At 39.3% G+C, this 21,568-nt stretch overlaps 6 protein-coding genes and 1 long non-coding RNA gene across 19 annotated transcripts in view; 5 read left to right on the forward strand and 2 right to left on the reverse strand.

Moving 5' to 3' along the window:
- Positions 1 to 44: 44 nt before the first annotated feature.
- On the forward strand, positions 45 to 17,686 carry LOC138138175 (cytochrome P450 9e2-like). 4 transcript variants are annotated; one of them, XM_069057963.1, is made up of 6 exons: positions 45 to 215; positions 3,297 to 3,640; positions 3,687 to 4,173; positions 4,220 to 4,670; positions 4,719 to 4,985; positions 5,032 to 5,353. In XM_069057963.1, exons 2-6 carry the CDS (start codon positions 3,441 to 3,443, stop codon positions 5,199 to 5,201), a joined length of 1,575 nt encoding a protein of 524 aa, XP_068914064.1. In that variant the 5' UTR covers positions 45 to 215; positions 3,297 to 3,440; the 3' UTR covers positions 5,202 to 5,353. The 4 variants fall into 4 exon arrangements, with proteins under 4 accessions (XP_068914064.1, XP_068914063.1, XP_068914062.1 ...); XM_069057962.1 differs by adding an exon at positions 17,599 to 17,686 and having other exon boundaries at positions 179 to 3,640; positions 5,032 to 5,230; XM_069057961.1 differs by having other exon boundaries at positions 179 to 563; positions 1,475 to 3,640.
- LOC138138177 (cytochrome P450 9e2-like) lies at positions 7,403 to 9,563 on the forward strand. The gene is made up of 5 exons (XM_069057965.1): positions 7,403 to 7,710; positions 7,758 to 8,244; positions 8,301 to 8,751; positions 8,800 to 9,066; positions 9,113 to 9,563. Exons 1-5 carry the CDS (start codon positions 7,511 to 7,513, stop codon positions 9,280 to 9,282), a joined length of 1,575 nt encoding a protein of 524 aa, XP_068914066.1. The 5' UTR covers positions 7,403 to 7,510; the 3' UTR covers positions 9,283 to 9,563.
- LOC138138178 (cytochrome P450 9e2-like) lies at positions 10,620 to 14,959 on the forward strand. 5 transcript variants are annotated; one of them, XM_069057968.1, is made up of 7 exons: positions 10,625 to 10,754; positions 10,811 to 11,169; positions 12,959 to 13,204; positions 13,251 to 13,737; positions 13,784 to 14,231; positions 14,279 to 14,545; positions 14,592 to 14,959. In XM_069057968.1, the coding sequence occupies exons 3-7, from the start codon at positions 13,005 to 13,007 to the stop codon at positions 14,759 to 14,761; spliced, it is 1,572 nt and encodes a 523-aa protein (XP_068914069.1). In that variant the 5' UTR covers positions 10,625 to 10,754; positions 10,811 to 11,169; positions 12,959 to 13,004; the 3' UTR covers positions 14,762 to 14,959. The 5 variants fall into 5 exon arrangements, with proteins under 5 accessions (XP_068914071.1, XP_068914069.1, XP_068914070.1 ...); XM_069057969.1 differs by having other exon boundaries at positions 10,811 to 11,063; XM_069057970.1 differs by lacking the exon at positions 10,811 to 11,169 and having other exon boundaries at positions 10,620 to 10,754.
- On the forward strand, positions 15,113 to 18,053 carry LOC138138173 (cytochrome P450 9e2-like). 4 transcript variants are annotated; one of them, XM_069057956.1, is made up of 6 exons: positions 15,113 to 16,015; positions 16,063 to 16,549; positions 16,596 to 17,043; positions 17,092 to 17,358; positions 17,412 to 17,616; positions 17,692 to 18,053. In XM_069057956.1, exons 1-5 carry the CDS (start codon positions 15,816 to 15,818, stop codon positions 17,594 to 17,596), a joined length of 1,587 nt encoding a protein of 528 aa, XP_068914057.1. In that variant the 5' UTR covers positions 15,113 to 15,815; the 3' UTR covers positions 17,597 to 17,616; positions 17,692 to 18,053. The 4 variants fall into 4 exon arrangements, with proteins under 4 accessions (XP_068914057.1, XP_068914056.1, XP_068914059.1 ...); XM_069057958.1 differs by having other exon boundaries at positions 15,660 to 16,015; positions 17,405 to 17,616; positions 17,692 to 17,777; XM_069057955.1 differs by lacking the exon at positions 17,692 to 18,053 and having other exon boundaries at positions 17,412 to 17,686.
- Positions 17,856 to 18,424, reverse strand: LOC138138184 (uncharacterized). The gene is made up of 2 exons (XR_011161975.1): positions 18,018 to 18,424; positions 17,856 to 17,962 (listed from the first exon to the last, which is right to left on the reverse strand). It is a non-coding gene; the product is annotated as an uncharacterized lncRNA (long non-coding RNA).
- LOC138138174 (cytochrome P450 9e2-like) lies at positions 17,921 to 20,531 on the forward strand. 2 transcript variants are annotated; one of them, XM_069057959.1, is made up of 6 exons: positions 17,921 to 18,053; positions 18,424 to 18,723; positions 18,784 to 19,270; positions 19,318 to 19,768; positions 19,817 to 20,083; positions 20,128 to 20,531. In XM_069057959.1, exons 2-6 carry the CDS (start codon positions 18,524 to 18,526, stop codon positions 20,295 to 20,297), a joined length of 1,575 nt encoding a protein of 524 aa, XP_068914060.1. In that variant the 5' UTR covers positions 17,921 to 18,053; positions 18,424 to 18,523; the 3' UTR covers positions 20,298 to 20,531. The 2 variants fall into 2 exon arrangements, with proteins under 2 accessions (XP_068914060.1, XP_068914061.1); XM_069057960.1 differs by having other exon boundaries at positions 17,924 to 18,053; positions 18,508 to 18,723.
- The window catches only part of dgo (ankyrin repeat domain containing protein 6 diego), a 41,212-nt gene continuing 40,042 nt past the window's right edge, over positions 20,399 to 21,568 (reverse strand). For both annotated transcript variants that reach the window (XM_069057946.1, XM_069057947.1), the window contains one exon: positions 20,399 to 21,541. In XM_069057946.1, coding sequence (XP_068914047.1) covers positions 20,788 to 21,541 — 754 coding nt within the window. In that variant the 3' untranslated portion in view covers positions 20,399 to 20,787. The remainder of the gene's footprint in view (positions 21,542 to 21,568) is intronic.

Below are 21,568 nucleotides of genomic sequence, written 5' to 3' on the forward strand. Positions count from 1 at the left end.
GTTCTACGTAGAGTTATCTGTTGACAGTCACACCTATCAGTTCGTTGACTTTGTTATCTTGTGATCTGGCGCGGAAATCTTAATATCCGATTGATGCAATCTTACACAACTAGACTGTGCTCTCAAGATTGTGGAACAAAACTGGAAAATCGGTCCTCCCAGTTAACAAATGCCTGGACTTACGCTTCACTCTTCCAACGGTTCATTGTGTCAAGGTTACATAATTATCTCTAATAGAATCATTAAACACATTGTTAGTTCTGTCGGTTTGTTTGAAAAGTGTTGACAATTTTTTCCACGAAAAGTTGATTTGAGAATCTCCTACCACGCAAGAATTTGTGTGGATGTTTCAAATTCTCTTAATTAGCAAAATGTTGTTGTTCCTTTTGGGTGTTCTTGTGATTCATTTAAAAATCATCAAGTTTTGTAGCTACTGGAAGCAATAGAGGGTGAAGTGAAGTGAAATCGTGGCCTCTGGTGGGGAGTTTGGGGAGGGTTGTTGTCAAGAAATAACCCTTTGTGGATGTAGCTGTTTATTTATACAATCAGTACCCAAATGAAAGGTAGGTGACAAATATTTGACTGATAGATACCATGGTTTGTTGCGGATATCCCACTCTTCTCAAAGATATTTAGACAACGGCAAGAATGGTCACTGACCTCTTAGTTTATATGTACAAGATGAATTGTGCAGTATCAACAATTATTTCTAAAAGAGTGAGAGATTCTAGTATAACTAATAATAGAAGAAAGAAGAATTTAATTTGCCAACAAGAAGCTAGAGAATATTATAGTGGTATTTGATATCAAAAGAGATGCAATCAGAAGAAGAACATTAAATAAATTTGAAGAAAGGGAAGCAAGAACCTAGAGAAGAGGTTTAAGGTGAACGTTATAAGAAATAATAAAATAAATGCAGCCACAAGAATTTAATTATCATCATCTTCTTCTGAATTGTTATCATAAGATGGATCAAACCATCACAAGACTAAAAAGAAAAGAGTCAGTTATAAGAAATGAAGAAAAAGCTTACGAAGACAGAAGATTAAAATAAAATCGAGGAAATCAAAAATTAAATAAAAGTCCAGGGGATAAACGAAAAGAAAAAATCAGAAGCAGAAGGATAGAATGATTTTTGGAACGACAAGGAAGAAAACAAATACTTCTAAATAAACTAAAAATATATATTTAAATATATATAATATTCTTGCCTGAATGTCTCTGTTGTTATAAAGATATAATAACTGAGAACACCAAAATATTAGAAAAAAGGATAATAGAAAAAATAAATGTAGACAGGGAATAGCAAGTGTTGGTTGTGATACACTGCTAAAAGATTTTATAGAACAAATAAATAAATACAACTGCTGATTTGCTGATTATGAAATTTTGTTGTCAATGAAGTACCTCCAGGAAGTGGTCTTCGGTACCCACATCTTCATCTAGTACTACTATTTAATCTTCTTCCTTACAGAAACCTACGCTTGTGGCTCTCAGCATTCGAAATTGATCGTTTCTAGGTGAAAGTAGCACATCAAATCGACAACTTTCTTGGTGGAAAAAGACGTTACAAATCACAATTTCCAAAGATGTTGTGACCCTACTATTACCCAGATCCGGTATCTGTGATCGAGATTTACGGATCTATTTATCCACAGTATTGCAAATTGTGGAATTTCAGGGTTGAGGTTTGCTCTCTTGGAAATGAAAACTCTATTTTGTCTTGTAAGGAAAGTTTGACATTGTATCAATAATTCATTAAACTCAAATACGTATCAATATGAATGCTTTATTTTGCCCTACGGGTTTTCCGATTCCTGATTACATTTTAAACATAAAACAGCAATTCCAGATAAAAAATAAACAGTTTTATTCCTATCCTCCACCCCTTTCCTTCTCTGTTCTTTCCCTCCTCTTCGCTTCCTCAAAGATATTTCGAGATGGTCCGACTCTACTCTTTCCCATGCTTCTTCGTTTACTATTCCGTAATCTATCACTGTTTCCACCCTGCAACCCCTATAGGTCCAGTCCCCTTCTTCCCATTGTTTGTTCCCGTTCAATAACTCCCATCCATTTTCTTCGATCCATTCCATCTGTCCCTTCCCCTCTGCATTTTCCACCTTGCCTTTGGATTTTCTTTTCCCATCCGCCCTATCCTCTTTCCAATTTCTTGCTCCCACTGAACTTCCCTCCCAAGAGTATACAATCTTCACTGTTTTCTTTCATTGCGTCTTCGACACGTCTTCTTGTTATCTTCATCTCTTTACTGTATATTGTCTGAACATCTCCCTTTTCTTGTCGCTTTTCTTTAATCCCTAATTTTACCCCTGTTATTATTCCCCTTTTTCCCTTTTTCTTTTCTCTTTTTGTCCCTTGACCTTCCCATTTGTAGCGACTTTCCCCTTTGTGCTTCTTTTCCGGTTTCCGTTTTCTTTATCCATCTACCTTTTTATCCACCTTCTCTTTATACTTTTTCTCGCCGGTTCTTCTTCTCTTCTTCTCTCCTTCATCTAAAAATTTTTGTTTTCTCTCATCCCATATAAACCATTCCCCGTTTGTCGGTATCTTCTTGTATCCTATTTTCATCCTTTTTCCTCTATCTCTCTCTTCTCTAGAGCCACCTCTCTTAACTTCTTTTGGGTTTTCTCTTCCTTTTTTGTCAAATCGTCATTTCGTCATCATCCTTTCCTTCAACTTTCTCTTATTTAGCATAATCTTCTTCTTCTGCTCCAAACTTCCTACGAATATTTTTGCCAGCATCATCTTATCTTGATTTATTTTAAATGCTTCCTTTACGTTCACTTTCACCCCTATTTCGCTCCCTAACCATTCTTCCACCCCACCCCCCTCTATATGGACCTGCAACTGAGAAAACAAACTGTGTTCTAATTGTAAGATACTAATAATGTTGTTGTTGATTACTCTGTGTTCAAAAGGTATCTATCATTATCTACTCTCGAAATATCTCTAAGTGAAAAGCTGCGTTTATGTAATGGAAAAATGATGATAAAGTGTGTGATAAGAGTGATTATTTCATGGCGATATGATTGAAATATTATTGGTATGTAGCGACAAAAAAAGATAAAGATGTGCTACTAGCACTATTAACAATTATTTGGACAATCAATTCACTGACAATAATCAGTCATACAAGTTCAATAAAATTGTTAAACATATTTTTTGCATTAGGTTCTGGACCCTTACAAAAGATCTCTTGAACTTTGTTTTTTGATAACTCATTTATCATTTATCACAAGAGGAGTTAAATATAGCGATCTATGGATTATATTTTTTAGCTTTGGAAGTTACACCAGAGACGAGCGTCATTTTTAATTCAGTGGTATTTATCGGTGATAGTGACAACAATAACTAAAAACAGATAACCTTGATAAGTTGTCCATAATAAGTGAAGCACTCGTATTAAACGAGCAGTTTTCGCAATGTTGACTCTACTGCTTGGAATCATTCTTGGAGCTTTGATTTACTACAAACTCATCAAACCCGCGAAGTACTGGGAAGAAAGAGACATCACACATGTACCATCATGGCCCATAATCGGCAACATGGGCGCTATGCTCAGAACAAAGAAACACTTCCTCGAGATTGCCTGGGATATCTACAAGAAGTTCCCAAATGACAGGTAATTTTGCAAAAGTAGTACCAAAGGTTCTAATCTTGTCTTGCAGATATGTGGGCTACATGCAATTTACTACACCCGTTTTGCTGGTTAAGGACGTGGACTTGATCAAACAGATCGGAGTGAAAGAATTCGAACATTTCCATGACCACATGAATTTTATAAGTCCCGAGCGTGACCCTCTGTTGTCAGAAAACCTGCTTAATCTGACGGGGAACAAATGGAAACAAATGAGGGCGACTCTGAGTCCTGTCTTCACTAGCAGTAAAATGCGAAATATGTACCACCTGATAGGAGAGTGCGCCAAAAATTTTGCCAAACATTTCGAAGGGAAAGGACAGGTGGAGGTGGAGATGAAAGACATTTTGACAAAGTTTACCAACGATGTGATAGCCACCACTGCTTTTGGTATTGAAGTGAACTCAATCGAAAATCCCAAGCATGAGTTTTATACAATGGGACAAAAGCTGACCCAACTGGGACTGCTACAAATTATGAAAATGTTTCTGTACCAGATGTCGTCAAAACTCTGCAATGTGAGTAGATTCAGTGTTGTGCAAGAGTAACAAAGTGGTTTTGTAGATTTTGAAGATACAAGTATTGGCCGACGATGTTGTCGTGTTCTTTCGCTCCATCATCCTCGACAATATAGATAAAAGAAGCAAGGAAGGAATTATTCGTCCAGATTTGATCCATTTGTTGATGGAGGCGCGTAAAGGGCGACTCACTCACGACACCACTCACAACGAGAAGGGAGAAGGTTTTGCAACAGTTGAGGAGTCCCACATTGGTCGCGCTTCGTCAAAAATTGAACTAACCGACGACCGTGTCGTTGCCCAAGCTCTCATCTTTTTTTTTGCCGGTTTTGACACAGTTTCCACCGCTTCTTGTTTCATGGCACACGAACTAGCGGTCAATCCTGACGTCCAAAAGAAGCTCCAAGAAGAAATCGACGCTGTTAATGAAGAACACAGCGGAGAAATCCCTTACGAGGTGATACAATCGATGAAGTACCTCGACCAAGTCGTGTCTGGTGAGTCTCCCAAGAGTTAGTACTGTTGCAATGTATATTTTTTATCAGAAAGTCTGAGACTTTGGCCTCCCGCGGCCCAAATTGAACGAGCCTGCACGCAAGAGTACACAATCCAGCCGAAAAACCCCAACGAAAAGGCGGTCTTAGTCCAAAAGGGGGTGGATATTGTAATATCTATAATCTCGCTGCACCGCGACCCTCAGTACTTCAGCGACCCCGATCGCTTCGATCCTGAGAGGTTCAGTGACGAGAACAAGGGGAAGATACTTCCGGGGACTTATCTACCCTTCGGGATTGGTCCAAGGAATTGCATCGGTACTACAGGGGATGATTTAAGAGGGTTTTTAAAGAGTTAGGTCAGGTTCTAGGTTTGCTCTGCTCGAAATGAAGATTCTGTTCTTTAATTTGTTGGCCAAATTCGATCTTGTCCCTGTCGATAAAACAGAAATTCCTATCAAGATCAGTCCCAAGCATGTCGCTCTGAGGCCAAAAAATGGATTCCATCTTGGTTTCAAACCCCGAGAAGTATAATGAAGGTTTAGAGTGTTTCAGTTTCTGAATGGTGACGCTTTGACTGGGTACCGTAAGGGTGTCCTGGAGGTCCAATCATTTCGCCTTAACATATTATGTTTATTATTGCTGTTATCTGTTAAAACGAGTAAAATAAATATCTAGTAAGGAAACTATTTTAAAAAAGGCATGAAAACAATAAGAAATATTCAAAAATGTAATTGCGCCTAATATGACATTAAGTGAAATATAAATATGGACAAGAAAAGTAAAATAAAAAAGGATAGGAAAACGTATTTAGATAGAATAAGAAAAGTGGTTATAAGAAAAAAAAGTTGGAAATCAAAAAGAAACCGTATCGGAGTCGCAATTGCAAAAATGTAACTGAGAATATCAAAACATCAGAAAAATAATTCAAAATAGTCATTTGTATCACAAGGCCAGAAACTGAAATTTTTTTGCAAGTGTGAGCACGGTTTGTGGGCAGAGGGGGCAGAGGCGTCAACCGAGGCGCCACAAGTGCAAGCACTTGCAAAACAGTTTTTGGCCATATAATACACAAAAAAATTTCGGTCGACAATTTATTTAAAGCAAAAGATAATAAATTTGTTAAAATATTACCGGATAGGGTATTTATTTTTTTTCCATTTGTAACATAAAAGATCCAAGAAGCGACTGACACAACGAAAGTCAATTAATTCCTCAAATATTGAAAACCGTAGTCGTCCTCTCTGTTATTCCTAACCCGCCGCCAGTCCATGAGGGTGGCCGCCCGCTCGTAAGTCTGATAACCCCCTCGGCCTCTACTGATTCGACTTCTGCTATACACAATGTACAGCTTGCATTAAAGGACACAAATTTGTCCAACATCAATATTTCACACTCAAAAAATTGTACAAAAATTCCACATGACATTGACAGTCAGTGCAGCCAACCTAAAATCTTTCATTAAAAATTCCTGTTTCGATTTTCATTCCAAGGCACGCAAATGCCATTTTCAAGATGCTTTAGACGAATGGAAAATCAGTATTTTCTAGACGGAGGCCAAAAAATAGGAGTAAAAAAATACAGGAGTAGCAAGATTTGCGGTTTTCTTCAAAGTGCGTCTAATTTTGACCAAATGTCTGGTAAACTGTGAAATTGATTGTTTCTGAAACATTTCGAGATAGTTTCAACCGCTTTCTCCTTCAAGACTTGTAAAACTAGCTCTGCATCCAGAGATCCAAGGAAAACTTTAAGCACATAGACCAAACTTCTTATAAAGATTTGTTGTCGATAAAGTACCTCGACCAAGTGGTCTCCACTATTGAAATCTTCACTACTATTTAATCTCATCTTCGACAGCCTTGAGAGATCCAGCCTTCAAAACTGGCCGCCTCAATGCGGAAGACTATCTCATCAAAGCGAGAATTCCCCGAGAAGAAATGTTTGGCCGAAGAAGGCATTACAATTTTTTTCCCTTGAGACGTTGCACCATAAATCCCAATGTTACCCCGACCAAAATCGCTTCGATCCGAAGAGATCTAACGATGGAAACAAAGGGAAGGTCACACCAGGAACGTCTTTTGGCAAAAGTCCAAGAAATCTTCCAACATTTAGGGATCTCTTTAACGATAGTATTAAAAATTGTGGAACTTCAGAGGCGAGGTTCACTCTTTTGGTAATGAAAATTCAATTTTGTCACCTGTTGGGAAAATGGAAATGAAAATCGGAACAAAACAGTACAAGATCCAGCTCGAAAAGGAATTCTGGCTGGGATTCCGGTCGAGAAAAACTGCGTTGTAATTGTGAGATAGCAATAATGTTATTATTGTTGCTGCGTCTAGTCCGTGATCGGAATGTGCGCGTCATTATCTACTTTCTCTAAGTCAAAATCTACAATTATGTAATGGGAAAAGATAAAATATATTTAGTAAAAATTAAAATATTGTTTGTAATGATAAATAAGTCTCTGTAACCTCACTAATTCAGATAACGTAATGTCATCGTGATTTGGCAACATTACGTAAATAATACTGCTAATAATGTTTGATTTAATTATTTGGTATAATTAATTCACCAGCAATGTTTCTTTTTGGAGCCCCAGTATTTTGTTGATATTTTTTTAATAAATTTATTTTTTACATTACTCGTTTAATTTGACCCTTACACAGCATCTTTTGTACTTTGTTGATTGATGACTCATATCTCTTGGTGGGAGATAAATGTAACAATTTTCATAACAACATCCTAGTCCAGTAGTAGGAGTGACACTGGCAATTGATAAGGTTGATACGTCGCCTATAATAAAACAAGATCGATGCAGTCGCATTAATCGTCGAGTTTTCACCATGTTGACTCTACTGCTTGGAATAATTCTTGGCGCTTTAATTTACTACAAGCTCATAAAACCTTCGAACTACTGGGAAGAAAAGGGCATCACGCATGGACCATCATGGCCTATAGTCGGCAGCATGGGCGCCTTCCTCAGAAGAAAGAAGCACATTATCGACATTTCCAGGGACATCTACAAGCAGTTTCCAAATGAAAGGTAATTTTATAACAAGTAGTGCCAACGGTACTGAATTTGTCTTGAAGGTATGTGGGCCTCATGCAGTTTACCACACCCGTCTTGATGATCAAAGACTTGGACTTGATCAAGCAGATAGGAGTGAAAGAATTCGACCACTTCCACGACCATCTGGGCCTTCCCAATGCCGAGAGGGACCCTCTGTTGGCAAAAAGTTTGATAAACCTGACCGCAGACAAGTGGAAACAAATGAGGGCGACTTTGAGCCCAATCTTCACTGGGAGCAAGATGCGAAATATGTACCATCTGATGGGTCAGTGTGCCGAAAATTTTGCCAAACATTTTGAAGGGAAGGGACAGGTGGACGTGGAGATGAAAGATATTTTCACAAAGTTTGCCACCGATGTGATAGCTACCACCGCCTTTGGAATTCAACTGAATTCGATCGAGAATCCCAAGGATGAGTTTTTTGCCATGGCACAGAAACTCACCCAATTTGGTCCGTTTCAACTTTTGAAAATGTTTCTGCACCAGTCATCGTCAAAACTCGCCAATGTAATTACTTAAAAGTAATTTGAGTGTGATAGAAGAGTAACAAGATAGTTTTGCAGATATTGAAGATTCAGATCTTGGCCAGTGATGTTTGTATGTTCTTCCGCTCCATAATCCTGGATAATATAGATAGAAGAAGCAAGGAAGGAATTATTCGTCCAGATTTGATCTATTTGTTGATGGAGGCGCGTAAAGGGCGCCTCACTTACGACACCACCAACACCGAGAAAAAAGAAGGTTTTGCCACAGTCGAGGAGTCCCACATTGGTCGAGCTTCACCGAAAATGGAACTAACCGACGACTATGTTGCTGCCCAAGCTTTCCTCTTCTTTTTCGCCGGTTTTGAAACTATTTCTACTGCTTCTTGCTTCATGGCACACGAGCTAGCGGTCAATCCTGATGTCCAAAAGAAGCTCCAAGACGAAATAGACACTGTTAATGAAGAACACAACGGAGAAATTCCTTACGAGGCGATACAATCGATGAAGTACTTGGACCAAGTGGTGTCTGGTAAGTCTTCAATAAGTTAGTACTGTTGCAATGTGGATTTTCCTCCAGAAACTCTGAGACATTGGCCTCCTGCATTCCAAACAGATCGAATCTGCACTCAGGATTACATAATCGAACCGAAAAATTCAAGCGAAAGAACACTCTTAATCAAAAAGGGAATGACTGTAGTGGTACCTATTGCAGCGCTGCATCACGACCCGCAATACTTCACCGAGCCCGATCGGTTCGATCCTGAGAGATTCAGTGACGAAAACAAGGCGAAGATACTGCCGGGATCGTATCTACCCTTTGGGATTGGTCCACGGAATTGCATCGGTATTGTTGGTCATGATTTAACAGGATTTTTAAAGAGTTTGGTTAGGTTCTAGGTTTGCTCTTCTAGAAATAAAGATTCTTTTCTTTCATCTGTTGGCCAAATTCGATTTTGTTACTAACGACAAGACGGAAATTCCTATGAAGATTAGTCCTAAGAAAGCCAGAATGGCGCCAGAAAATATGTTCCATCTTGGTATCAAACCCCGGGGAGCGTAAGGAAGATTCTTCATTACTTTTAGTTCCGAATGGTGAGGATTTGAGCGAGTACCGCAAGGGTCTACTCTGAGTCCTATCATTTTAAGCTGTCGACTCTAAAGCATAGATTTAATAAAATATATCGACTTTATTCCATATATAAATTGTCAACAGCTGAATGACTAACCATAAAATATAGGTAATGTGAAAAATGTAATAAATAATGACATTTAGACTAAGAAAAAAGATGTTGAGCAATGTAATTCTTAAGTTAAGTTACAAATCAAATTATTTCTTATATGTATTATAATCTTAGTACAGGGTGATTAGGTTATTACCGTATGTTTCAAAAAATGTATTTTCACGAGCTGTCAAAAACAAAAACATCAAAAACGTGTGGAACAGCTTTATTATACATGATTACACCATATTACACATAACCACAAACTAATCTTGCTGAAGCTTGAACGCTTTACAATAGTTATTAGGATCACTAGTCCAGAAAATGATATTTTGCGAGTGTGAGTGGTATTGCGTACTCAAGGCGCCTAGCCGAGGCGCAACAGAGCACTCGCAAAACATTTTCTGAACGTGTAATCCACAAAATTTTTCATGCCGACAAGTTTAAATCATTTTTAAAAAGTAAAAAATTATTATTAATTAATTCAACCGAAGTAACTTCTATGTAAAACTTTGTTGACATTTAAGAATTAATGCTGCCAGCTGCCATTCTATAGTGAATTTTTAACCAAGGTCACTTTTGTAAGTACTAGGTCGGGAATTTAACGTTCCCGGCGGATTTTGAATGCAAAACCGTCGATAACAGCCAGCGGGATGAAAAATTTATTACAAATATAGAATATGAAGCGGCTTAGGTATATGGGAATCTTCAATTTCGTAGACCCTCCAAGAATTAACGTGAAATATCAAAAATTGCATCAGAGGCCAATTGACGTTGACAATGACGATGCTCAGCAATACTCTGCTCTGCAAGCACGAATTCTACAGTACCTACAACAAAGTTGCTAAATTCATTCCACGTTCTGCCCATTCTCTTAAATTAGATGATTGCCGAAGAGTTGTCTAATCTTGTCTTACTTAAAAATATGAAATAATGGAACAAAACTTTTCAACGTGGCATGACAAAGAACGAGGCACACTTTCAAGAGATTCTTGTTAGCGGTTTATTTATTTATTCGAATCTGCTTTAGAAAAACTATGAGAACTAATTCTGCCATCTAATTTATGACGCATTTACACAAATCGATAACTCGAATACGAGCTTCTCCGAATTTGTAGTAACAACTTAGTGTAAACAGTTCTCGAGTTAGAGAGCCGGAAATCGATGATTTTCATCTTTTGTAAAAGATGTCAGTTCTCGATCGACACACCGTATTCGATGAAACGATTTAATGCAAACAATCGTTCTGTATACCGGGATACCGCATTCGATTAGAAGAAATCGGCTGCCAGCTTTGGACTATCGATCTAGTGTAAGTATCACAGTTTGCAACAGCACAATAAGAAATTAATTTGTCCATTTTGCCAGCAAAACAAATTATGTGGGTAGGAAATAACGCGAATGAAGTCAAACGGAAATGAGTGAGGTTATGTTTATTGTTTACATCTATTGATATACTCGTACGTCCTTGTCCAGAGACCTTGTCATAGAGCTAGTGCAGCTCTGCTCTTGGTTTACATCACAAAGTTTAAATTTTTTCGTCAGTGTTTTGAAAAGCTGAACAGACCTGCGTACTCTCGATGACGTTTCCTTAACAGTATCTACTCCTTGCAAGTTATATGTAAGAAAAATTGATAACAACAACAACCTCGTATTTTATTATTGTTTGGTAGTAACATAACCTTACTAATTCAAAATATAGATATAATACGATTTGGCAACATTATGTAAGTTGTACTGTTAATAATTACGTAGGATAATTAATTCACCAACAAATGCTTCATTTTGAAGCAGATTTTCTTTTACATTACTCTTTTAATCAGACGCCTACAAACCATTGTTTGTTTATTTATTGATTTATCAAGAGAAAAATGTGACTGTCTCTTGAGTTACATTTTTAGTTTTTCAAGTTAGGGAATTACAGCGAACCAAACTTCATAATTATTTAGCATCCATGACCGTGACACACGGTGACACCCTGACACCAATCAGTGAAAACTAACGTGCTCGATTCCTTCCCTCGGAAAATTTCAACCAATCAAGACACAAGTTTGACCAATGATTACGAATTACGTTACAGTTTTTTCCCGTCTTTTTGTTAAAACGCCGAAGCCATTCAGAGATATTTTTTTTCATTTCTTTTTCAAATACAAACCAATGAAATCAACGAATTGTAGATCATGTCGCACCATGTCTTTAAGGTAATAAACGTCAAGGTGCTTACCAAGGGTGCAAAACAACTGTCACTTTGACTTTCGTGTTATCCAGGAAAATGTCACGTTTTTCGGAATTAATTCTCACACAATTATGTATCTTGGCGAATAAACTTCGGACAGTGATAGATAACTCTTCATAATTTTGTGACAAAATCCACACAAAAGGGTGTTGCAATACATTTTCTGTGATTGCTGATTATTTTTATCACCTGTCACAATTGAATTTCGGCCAATCACGAACTAAAAGACCATTGAAAATCACAAATCAACACATTATTATATCGATATTTGTTTTTTTTTTTTTTTGTTCGACACTGTCAGAATTTGAGAATTTTTTCCAATGTGAACGGATTTTGATAAATGTCACAACTTGTCAAAACGAAACGTCAAGCTAATTTTAAAGGTTTTAAGCGATTTGGAGCATTTAAGGGGCTCGTCGAACAAAAAAACGTTGTATTCAACTCCTTCGTGTGTAAATTGGGCCTTTTTTGGCCAAAAAAGGCCCAATTTACACAAACTCGTCAAATAAACTACTATTTTTGCATTTTTTTAAATTTGATTCAGGAAATAACCTACTTCAAATACCCCCGACCTTCTAATTTTCTCTAGATAAATTTATTACGTTATGTACCTATTACCCTTGACTATTTCCTTCGAAAAATTTAAGCCAATCAAAAAGCTCGAATATTTGAATTTTAACCAATAGCGATAATACTGCACTAGTGCAATTATCAATAATTTGCACAAGTGCCAAATTTTCGCGTAGTCCTAATTAAAAAATCATTTGGTATTAATTTTATATTTTAAGTATTATTTCTGTTAGTTTGAATTATTAGAATTAATTAAAGATTCACTTATTATGAATCTTGTTTGTCTTTACGCTCCCATTAACCTCGCTGTGCATTTTTTCGCACTTCTGCAAAATGGTCGATCAAACTGTCTACCTAGGTACTGCCTTTTTTCGAATTCTCCTGGCTTTTAAAAATATTGTGTTCTTCGTATTTTTCTTGTAACATTTTTGCCTTTGTGTTCCAAATTGTTGTTAGGTTGTTAGGACATTTTCTATATCTTCTCCATTTTGTTTTTTTTATATTAAAACTAAAATCTTTCGTGATAAATGCTAGTTCAGTTCAGAAGGTTCTGATTGATGCTTTTATCCCTCATCTTGACAAAGAACTCAAACTCTCTCCAGGTGTATCTTTTTTATCTATTTGACCTTGTATCTTCAATCTGTCGATCACTAGTCTTAAAAGAATCTTCCCTGGGAACGCTTCTAATTCCTTTGCTTCCTTTCGTGTAGTCTTGTGGCCAAATCGAGCACTCAGATTTAACATCGAGTTGTCAAAATGCTGTCTGTACTACTTGGAATCATTTTTGGCGCTTTAATTTACTACAAACTGATCAAACCTTCGAACTACTGGGAAGAAAGGGGTATCCCGCATGTACCATCATGGCCCATAGTCGGAAACATGGGCGCTTTCTTCAGACGAAAAAAACACTTCTTCGAGATTACCTCAGACATCTATAAGAAATTCCCGAATGAAAGGTAACTTAGCAAAAGTAGTACTAAAGGTACTAATCTTCCCTTGTAGATATGTGGGCTACATGCAATTTACTATACCCGTTTTGCTGATCAAAGACCTAGACTTGATCAAACAGATCGGAGTAAAAGAATTCGACCATTTCCACGACCATTTGAGTGTGAAGAGCATCGAGCTTGACCCTTTGTTGTCAAAAACTCTGTTTCACCTAACGGGATACAAGTGGAAACAAATGAGGACGACTCTGAGCCCAGTCTTCACTAGTGGCAAGTTGCGAAATATGTACCACCTCATAGGTGAGTGTGCCGAAAACTTTGCCAAACATTTCGAATGGAAAGGACAGCTGGAGGTGGAGATGAGAGGCGTTTTGACCAAGTTTGCCAACGACGTGATAGCCACCACTGCTTTTGGTATTGAAGTAAACTCGATCGAAAATCCCAAGCATGAGTTTTATACAATGGGACAGAAATTTACCCAATTTAGTTTTCTACAAGTTTTGAAACTGTTCCTCAGCCAGATGTCAACAAAACTCGCCACTGTGAGTAATTGCAGTGTTGTAGAAGAGTAACAAAGTGGGTTTGCAGATGTTGAAGGTTCGGGCAGTGCCTGACGATGTTCTTGAGTTCTTTCGCTCCATTGTCCTGAATAACATAGATAGAAGAAGCAAAGAAGGAATTATTCGTCCAGATTTAATTCATTTGTTGATGGAAGCGCGCAAAGGACGACTCACTCACGACACTGCTCACAACGACAATGAAAGTTTTTCAACAGTTGGGGAGTCCCACATTGGTCAAGTTTTACCAAAAATGGAACTAACCGATGACTATATCGTTGCCCAAGCTCTCTTCTTCTTTTTCGCGGGTTTCGAAACTATTTCTACCGCTTCTTGTTTCTTGGCACACGAGCTGGCGGTCAATATTGACGTACAAAAGAAGCTCCAAGACGAAATCGACAATGTAAATGAAAAACACAACGGAGAAATTCCTTACGAGGCGATACAATCGATGAAGTATCTTGACCAAGTAGTATCTGGTGAGTCTCCAAAGAGTTAGTAGTGTTGCAATGCATATTTTTACCAGAAAGTCTGAGACTTTGGCCTCCCGTGTTTCACACTGATCGAGTCTGCACTCGGGAGTTCAAAATCGAACCGAAAAATCCCAACGAGAAGGCGTTCCTAGTCGAAAAAGGGGTGAATGTGATAATACCCATGAGACCACTACACCTCGACCCTCAGTACTTCAGCGAACCAGATCGCTTCGATCCTGAAAGGTTCAACGACGAGAACAAGGCCAAGATCCTTCCAGGGACGTACATACCCTTCGGAATTGGCCCAAGGAATTGCATAGGTACTACTGGGCATGATTTAAGAGAGTTTTTAAAGAGTTAGGTCAGGTTCTAGGTTTGCTCTTCTCGAAATGAAGCTTCTTTTCTTTCATTTATTGGCAAAATTCAATCTTGTCCCTACTGACAAAACGGAAATTCCGATCAAAATCAGTCCCAAGAAAACAAACCTGGGCCCAGAAAATGGATTTCATCTTGGATTCAAACCGCGGAAAACATAATTGATTGTTTTAGTGTTTGAATGATGAGGATTTGAGTGGGTAACGCAAGGGTGTCCTGTGGGTCCAATTATTTTTAGTCGTCGACTCTATTACAATATATGTAGTTCTTAAATCAAAGTTAACAAAGCAACCTCTTATGTTACGATCTTAATACAGCAAGTATGTATTTCTCAGCACTTAATAAACAAGATTATTAAAGCATTGCCATTTCATCCCTTCGAGCGGACACCGCTTCGAAATGCTGACGAAATATTCCTTTTGTCCTCAGTCCTGAAGTATTTAGACAATAATATTAGATGATCACAATTATTGTATTGTAAACACTTAATAAAATTTGACGGTCAAGATTCCCTCATTTGGAAATGAAAACTTTATTTTGTCATTCGTTAGAAACGTCCGACGTATCGTATCTCTAGAAATTAAAATTAAGCAGTGGTGCAGTGCACTATGCAACCCAAAAAAGAGTTCTATCAGGGGCTCCAGCTGGGAAAACAAACTTTATTGTAATCGTTAGATGATAATGATGTTAGTTTTAGTTACTCGGTGATCAAAACGTGTCTATTACTCTGTTATTATTTACTTTCGCTAAGTCAAAATTTGCGAGCATGTAATGGGAAAGTAATGGCAAATATTTAGTAAAAAGAGTGATATCGTTTTGTGACTCTAATGATATAATTTAAATATTGTTTTGTAAAAAGTAGTATACATAACCTCACTAATAATATCATATAATATTACGAATTGGCCACATTGCATAATTGTTAATAAATTAATTAATTCCCCAACAGATGCTTCATTTTGAAGTATACCTACATGTTTTGCTTCTTACACCCTTATATTAAACCCTTAAAAAGCATCTCTTTTGCTTTGTTGTCGTTCACAATTTTTAATATTGAACGTTACGTGATAAGAAAGAAGTAGATACCGATAACTTCCTAACTTAGTAGGTACATACCAGTCAGAGTACCTAGCATTAATCAATGAAAACCGATAAGATTCATAAGTTTCCTATAACCTATAGCCAAGCCTACTGATTACACTTCTAGTTCTCACCATGTTGACCCTATTGCTTGGAAGCATTCTTTGCGCTTTGATTTACTACAAACTTATCAAACCGTCGAGGTACTGGGACGAAAAGGGCATCCCACATGTACCATCATGGCCCATCATCGGCAACGCGGGCGCTCTCCTCACCAAAAAGAAACACTTCTTGGACATTGCCGCGGACATCTACAAAAATTTCCCAAATGAGAGGTAATCATACACGAAGCATTATCAAAGGTACTGATCTTGGCTTGCAGATATGTGGGTTACATGCAGTTTACCAGACCCGTTTTGCTGATCAAAGACCTGGACTTGATCAAACAGATCGCAGTGAAAGAATTCGATCATTTCCACGACCATTTAGGCTTTACGAACAGCGAACGTGACTCTCCGTTGTCAAAAAGTCTGCTTAATCTGACTGGAGAGAAATGGAAACAAATGAGGGCTACTTTGAGTCCAGTCTTCACTAGTAGCAAATTGCGAAATTTGTACCACCTCATAGAAGAGTGCGCCGAAAATTTTGCCAAACATTTCGAAGGGAAAGGGCAGGTGGAGGTGGAGATGAAAGAGGTTTCGACCAGATTTACCACCGACGTGATAGCTTCCGCCGCTTTTGGTATTCAAGTAAATTCGATCCAAAATCCCGAGCATGAGTTTTATGCAATGGGACAGAAACTAACCAAAATTGGTGTGGTGCAATTTCTGAAAAACGTCATCGTTGCGATGTCATCAACACTAACTAAGGTGAGTGATTTCCGCGGTGCGCAAGAGTGACAACGTTGTTTTGCAGATATTGAGAATTAAGGTGTTGTCCGACGATGTTGTGTTCTTTCGCTCTATCATCCTCAATAATATAGACAGAAGGAACAAGGAAGGTATTATTCGTCCAGATTTGATCCACTTGTTGATGGAAGCACGCAAAGGGCGACTCACTCACGACACCACTCACAACGACAAAGGAGAAAGTTTTGCAACAGTTGAGGAGTCCCAGATTGGTGGAGTTCCGCCAAAAATGGAACTAACCGACGACCACATCGTTGCCCAAGCTCTCCTCTTCTTTTTCGCCGGTTTTGAAACGGTTTCCACCGCTTCTTGTTTCATGGCACACGAACTAGCGGTCTACCCTGACGTCCAAAAGAAGCTCCAAGACGAAATCGACGCTGTTAGTGAAGAACACAACGGAAAAATTCCTTACGAAGCGATACTGTCAATGAAGTACCTCGACCAAGTCATATCAGGTGAGTCTCCGAAGAGTTAATACTGTTGTGATGTAAAGTTTTCACCAGAAACTCTGAGGCGTTGGCCCCCCGCGTTTCAAACTCATCGAATCTGCACTCAGGATTTTAAAATCGAACCGAAAAATCCCCACGAAAAGGCGCTCCTTATCGAAAAGGGGGTGGATGTGGTAGTACCCATAAGATCGCTTCACTACGACCCTCGGTACTTCAGCGACCCCGATCGCTTCGATCCTGAGAGGTTCAGTGACGAGAACAAGGGGAAGATTGTTCCGGGGAGTTACCTACCCTTCGGGATTGGTCCAAGGAATTGCATCGGTACTACTGGGCATGATTTAAGAGGGTTTTTAAAGAGTTAGGTCAGGTTCTAGGTTTGCTCTCCTCGAAATTAAGCTTCTTTTCTTTCATTTGTTGGCCAAGTTCGATATTGTCCCTGTCGACAAAACAGAAATACCGATCAAGATCAGTCCCAAGAAAGCCAACTTGGCGCCAGAAAATGGTTTCCATCTTGGTTTCAAACCCCGGGAATAAAGGTTTAGATTGTTTCAGTTCCTGAATGGTGACGATTTGAGTGGGTACCGCAAGGATCTCATCATTTTCCGCTTCCGATTCTATAGCATAGATTTAATAAAATATACCGACTTTATTGATTAATTTACTACATATACATATTGTCAGCAACTCCATGTTTGTGGTCTTAGAGGGTTAACAATATTGGCTGATCACAATTTCACAATAGTATTGGAAATCATGAAATTTGGCGGTCATTGTCAAGGTTCGCTCATTTGGATATGAAAACTATATTTTGCCGCTCGTTAGAAACGTCTGACGTTGTAGCAATTCAGAAAAACCATATCTCTGTAGAAATTGATACCAAGTAGTGCAATATGCAACCCAAAAAGAGTTCTATCTGGGACTCCATCTGGGAAAACAAACTGCGTAGTAATCGTGAGATCATTGATAATAATGTTACTTACGCGATGATCAAAATATGTCTGTTTTTAAGTATTTAGGTATGTATTTACTTTCGCTAAGTCAAAATTTGAGAGCATGTGATGGGAAAGTGTGGTAAATATTTAGTAAAAAGTGTAATATCGTTTTATGATAAAATATGTATACATAACCTCACTAATTCAAATGACATAATATTACGATTTGGCAACGTTACATAAGAAGATTTGTTAATAATAATTATTTAGTAAATATAATTAATTCACCAACAGATGCTTCATTTTGAAGTACAAATGATTTGTTAACATTTTCTCAAAATAAAAATATTCTTTCTACATTAATCGTTTAATTACACCTTTAAAAGTAATCTCTTTTGCTTTGTTGATTTTTTATCAAGGTCTAAGATAAATATCTGTCGTTCACATTTTTTAGCACTGAACGTTACGCGATAAGAAACAAATAGATACAACTTCCTGACGTAGAAGTTTCCTATAATAAGCCCAATCTTTTGATTAGACATCTAATTCTCACCATGTTGACTCTACTGCTTGGAATCATTCTTGGCGCTTTGATTTACTACAAACTCATCAAACCGTCGAAGTACTGGGAAGAAAAGGGCATCACACATGTACCATCATGGCCCATCATCGGCAACATGGGTGCTTTCCTTACCAGAAAGAAACACTTCTTGGACATTGCCGCGGACATCTATAAAAACTTCCCAAATGAAAGGTAATCAATAACAATAATCATACGCGAAGCATTACCAAAGGTACTGATCATGCCTTGCAGATATGTGGGTTACATGCAGTTTTCCACACCCGTTTTGTTGATCAAGGACCTAGACTTGATCAAACAGATCGGAGTGAAAGAATTCGACCATTTCCATGACCATTTAGGCCTTACGAACACTGCACGTGACCCTCTGTTGTCAAAGAGTCTGCTTAATCTAAAGGGGGACACTTGGAAACAAATGAGGGCGACTCTGAGTCCAGCCTTCACTAGCAGTAAAATGCGAAATATGTACCACCTGATAGGAGAGTGCGCCGAAAATTTTGCAAAATGTTTCGAAGGGAAAGGACAGGTGGAGGTGGAGATGAAAGACGTTCTGACTAGATTTACCAACGATGTGATAGCTTCCGCGGCTTTTGGTATTCAAGTAAATTCGATCGAAAATCCCAAGCATGAGTTTTACGCAATGGTACAGAAACTAACCAAAGTTAGTGTGGTACAAGTTTTGAAAAACCTCATCGTTGTGATCTCGTCAACACTAGCCAATGTAAGTGGTTTCGGTGTTGTGCAAAAGTGACAAAAATTGTTTTGCAGATATTGAGAATTCAACTGTTGCCCGACGATGTTGTTGTGTTCTTTCGGTCCATCATCCTCAATAATATAGACAGAAGGACCAAGGAAGGAATTATTCGTCCAGATTTGATCCACTTGTTGATGGAAGCGCGGAAAGGGCGACTCACTCACGACACCACTCACAACGAGAACCGAGAAGGTTTTGCAACAGTTGAGGAGTCCCAGATTGGTCGAGCTTCGCCAAAAATGGAACTAACCGACGACGATATCGTTGCCCAAGCTCTCCTCTTCTTTTTCGCTGGTTTTGACACCGTTTCCACCGCTTCTTGTTTCATGGCACTCGAACTGGCGATCTACCCTGACGTGCAGAAGAAGCTCCAAGACGAAATCGACGCTGTTAATCAAGAACACAACGGAAAAATCCCCTACGAAGCGATATTGTCAATGAAGTATCTCGACCAGGTCATATCAGGTGAGTCTCCGAAGAGTTAGTAGTGTTGTGGTGTAAAGTTTTCACCAGAAAGTCTGAGACGTTGGCCTCCCGCGTTTCAAACTGATCGACTCTGTACTCGGGAGTTCAAAATCGAACCGAAAAATCCCAACGAGAAGGCGCTCATTGTCGAAAAGGGGGTGGATGTGACAGTACCCATAACATCACTTCACTACGACCCTCGCTACTTCAGCGACCCCGATCGCTTCGATCCTGAGAGGTTCAGTGACGAGAACAAGGCGAAGATACTTCCAGGGACTTATCTACCCTTTGGGATTGGTCCAAGGAATTGCATAGGTACTACTGGGCATGATTTAGGAGTTTTTAAAGAGTGAGGTTAGGTTCTAGGTTTGCTCTTCTCGAAATGAAGACTCTTTTCTTTCATTTGTTGTCCAAGTTTGATTTGATTCCTGTGGACAAAACGGAGATTCCGATCAAGATCAGTCCCAAGAATGCCAACTTGGCGCCAGAAAATGGATTCCATCTTGGTTTCAAGCCCCGGGAAATATAATAGGTACCAAAAGGTTTAGATTGTTTCAGTTTCTGAATGGTGATGATCTGAGTGGGTACCGCAAGGGTCTCCAATCATTTTGCGGTTTCGACTCTATGGCATAGATTTAATAAAATATATCAACTTTATTCATTTACTACATATACATATTGTCAACAACTCTATAACTAACTATAAAATTTAATGTGAAGAATGTAATAGTGATGTCTAAAATGAAAAATAGTTTTTATGCAATATAGTTCTTAAGTCAAAGTTAACAAAATAATCTCCTATATTACAATCTTAATACATCAGGTAATTCTCAAGACGTAATTAACAAGATACGGCACCACGATTAAAGCAACTTCAGTATAAAATGTATGATTTCGAGCCGTCGAGCGACGCTGTTTCGAAATGCTGTCGTTCCGGCGTCGAAACGTTCCTTTTGTACATCGTAAATAAATAAATCTGCGACCATCCGTCAAAACTAATGGAATTACGAATCGGTGGGTCACACCAAACTGGAAGCACCGAGACACTCGTTGTCGATCTGCCCCGACAAACTCGGCGAGTTCCCTTTGGAGCTCCCGTACACCTTCGTGGAGTAGCCCGAGTCGTTGTTGGTGTCCCTGTCCACCGTGTCCTGCGGATTCTCCAGCATCCTCGTCGTGCTCTCGAACATCTTGCTCGAGTCCAGCATCCTCGACGTCCCTTCGAGCGCGCCCTTGCCCCCGTCGAGCATCCGCAGCTTGGCGAAGCGCGAGTTGAGGTCGACGTACTTAGGGTTGTCTGCGTACCTCGCCTCGTAGTACTTCCCCGGACTGGGCAAGTCGTTATCGTAATATGGTAACCTGTAGTTCTGGTCGAATCTGAGCTCCTGGTCGCGGCTGGTGGAGGGCGCGGGGCGGTAGGTGTCGTTGTAGCGGACGTTGGACTCTTGGATCTTGACGATGGGCTCGATGTAGCGGGTGTTGGAGTCGACCAGGGCCGTGTTGACGATGGTGGGGCTGTAGACGCCGCTCCTGCTGCGCGGGGGCGCGTCGTTCGGCACGTTCTCGTAGTTGGGCATCGTCGCCGCCATGTTGGAGTCGCCCATCGGGCCCTTGTACTGCGTCATCCGCATCGGGCTGTCCTCGTCGTCGCTGCTTTCGCTGTTGTTCCCCGTGTTGTTCTGGGCCTGCTGCTGGATTCGGGCCACCAGTTCCTTCACCGACGGCCTCTGCTCGCCGTCCTCGCCCTCGGGAGGTTCCAGCTCGTCCATGCTCCTGCAAGACAAGGGTCATTTCTGCGCG

The sequence above is a fragment of the Tenebrio molitor genome, chromosome 9 (assembly GCF_963966145.1).
Source record: "Tenebrio molitor chromosome 9, icTenMoli1.1, whole genome shotgun sequence".
Taxonomy (NCBI): domain Eukaryota; kingdom Metazoa; phylum Arthropoda; class Insecta; order Coleoptera; family Tenebrionidae; genus Tenebrio; species Tenebrio molitor.

Coding starts and splice junctions, on each gene's coding strand:
- LOC138138175 (XM_069057963.1), top strand. CDS start 3,441: ATGTTGACTCTACTGCTTGGAATCATTCTTGGAGCTTTGATTTACTAC. Junction 3,641..3,686: donor AAGAAGTTCCCAAATGACAG/GTAATTTTGCAA, acceptor CTTGTCTTGCAG/ATATGTGGGCTACATGCAAT. Junction 4,671..4,718: donor CCTCGACCAAGTCGTGTCTG/GTGAGTCTCCCA, acceptor ATTTTTTATCAG/AAAGTCTGAGACTTTGGCCT.
- LOC138138177 (XM_069057965.1), top strand. CDS start 7,511: ATGTTGACTCTACTGCTTGGAATAATTCTTGGCGCTTTAATTTACTAC. Junction 7,711..7,757: donor AAGCAGTTTCCAAATGAAAG/GTAATTTTATAA, acceptor TTTGTCTTGAAG/GTATGTGGGCCTCATGCAGT. Junction 9,067..9,112: donor TGGTCCACGGAATTGCATCG/GTATTGTTGGTC, acceptor GAGTTTGGTTAG/GTTCTAGGTTTGCTCTTCTA.
- LOC138138178 (XM_069057970.1), top strand. CDS start 13,005: ATGCTGTCTGTACTACTTGGAATCATTTTTGGCGCTTTAATTTACTAC. Junction 13,205..13,250: donor AAGAAATTCCCGAATGAAAG/GTAACTTAGCAA, acceptor CTTCCCTTGTAG/ATATGTGGGCTACATGCAAT. Junction 14,546..14,591: donor TGGCCCAAGGAATTGCATAG/GTACTACTGGGC, acceptor GAGTTAGGTCAG/GTTCTAGGTTTGCTCTTCTC.
- LOC138138173 (XM_069057956.1), top strand. CDS start 15,816: ATGTTGACCCTATTGCTTGGAAGCATTCTTTGCGCTTTGATTTACTAC. Junction 16,016..16,062: donor AAAAATTTCCCAAATGAGAG/GTAATCATACAC, acceptor CTTGGCTTGCAG/ATATGTGGGTTACATGCAGT. Junction 17,044..17,091: donor CCTCGACCAAGTCATATCAG/GTGAGTCTCCGA, acceptor AGTTTTCACCAG/AAACTCTGAGGCGTTGGCCC.
- LOC138138174 (XM_069057959.1), top strand. CDS start 18,524: ATGTTGACTCTACTGCTTGGAATCATTCTTGGCGCTTTGATTTACTAC. Junction 19,769..19,816: donor TCTCGACCAGGTCATATCAG/GTGAGTCTCCGA, acceptor AGTTTTCACCAG/AAAGTCTGAGACGTTGGCCT. Junction 20,084..20,127: donor TGGTCCAAGGAATTGCATAG/GTACTACTGGGC, acceptor GAGTGAGGTTAG/GTTCTAGGTTTGCTCTTCTC.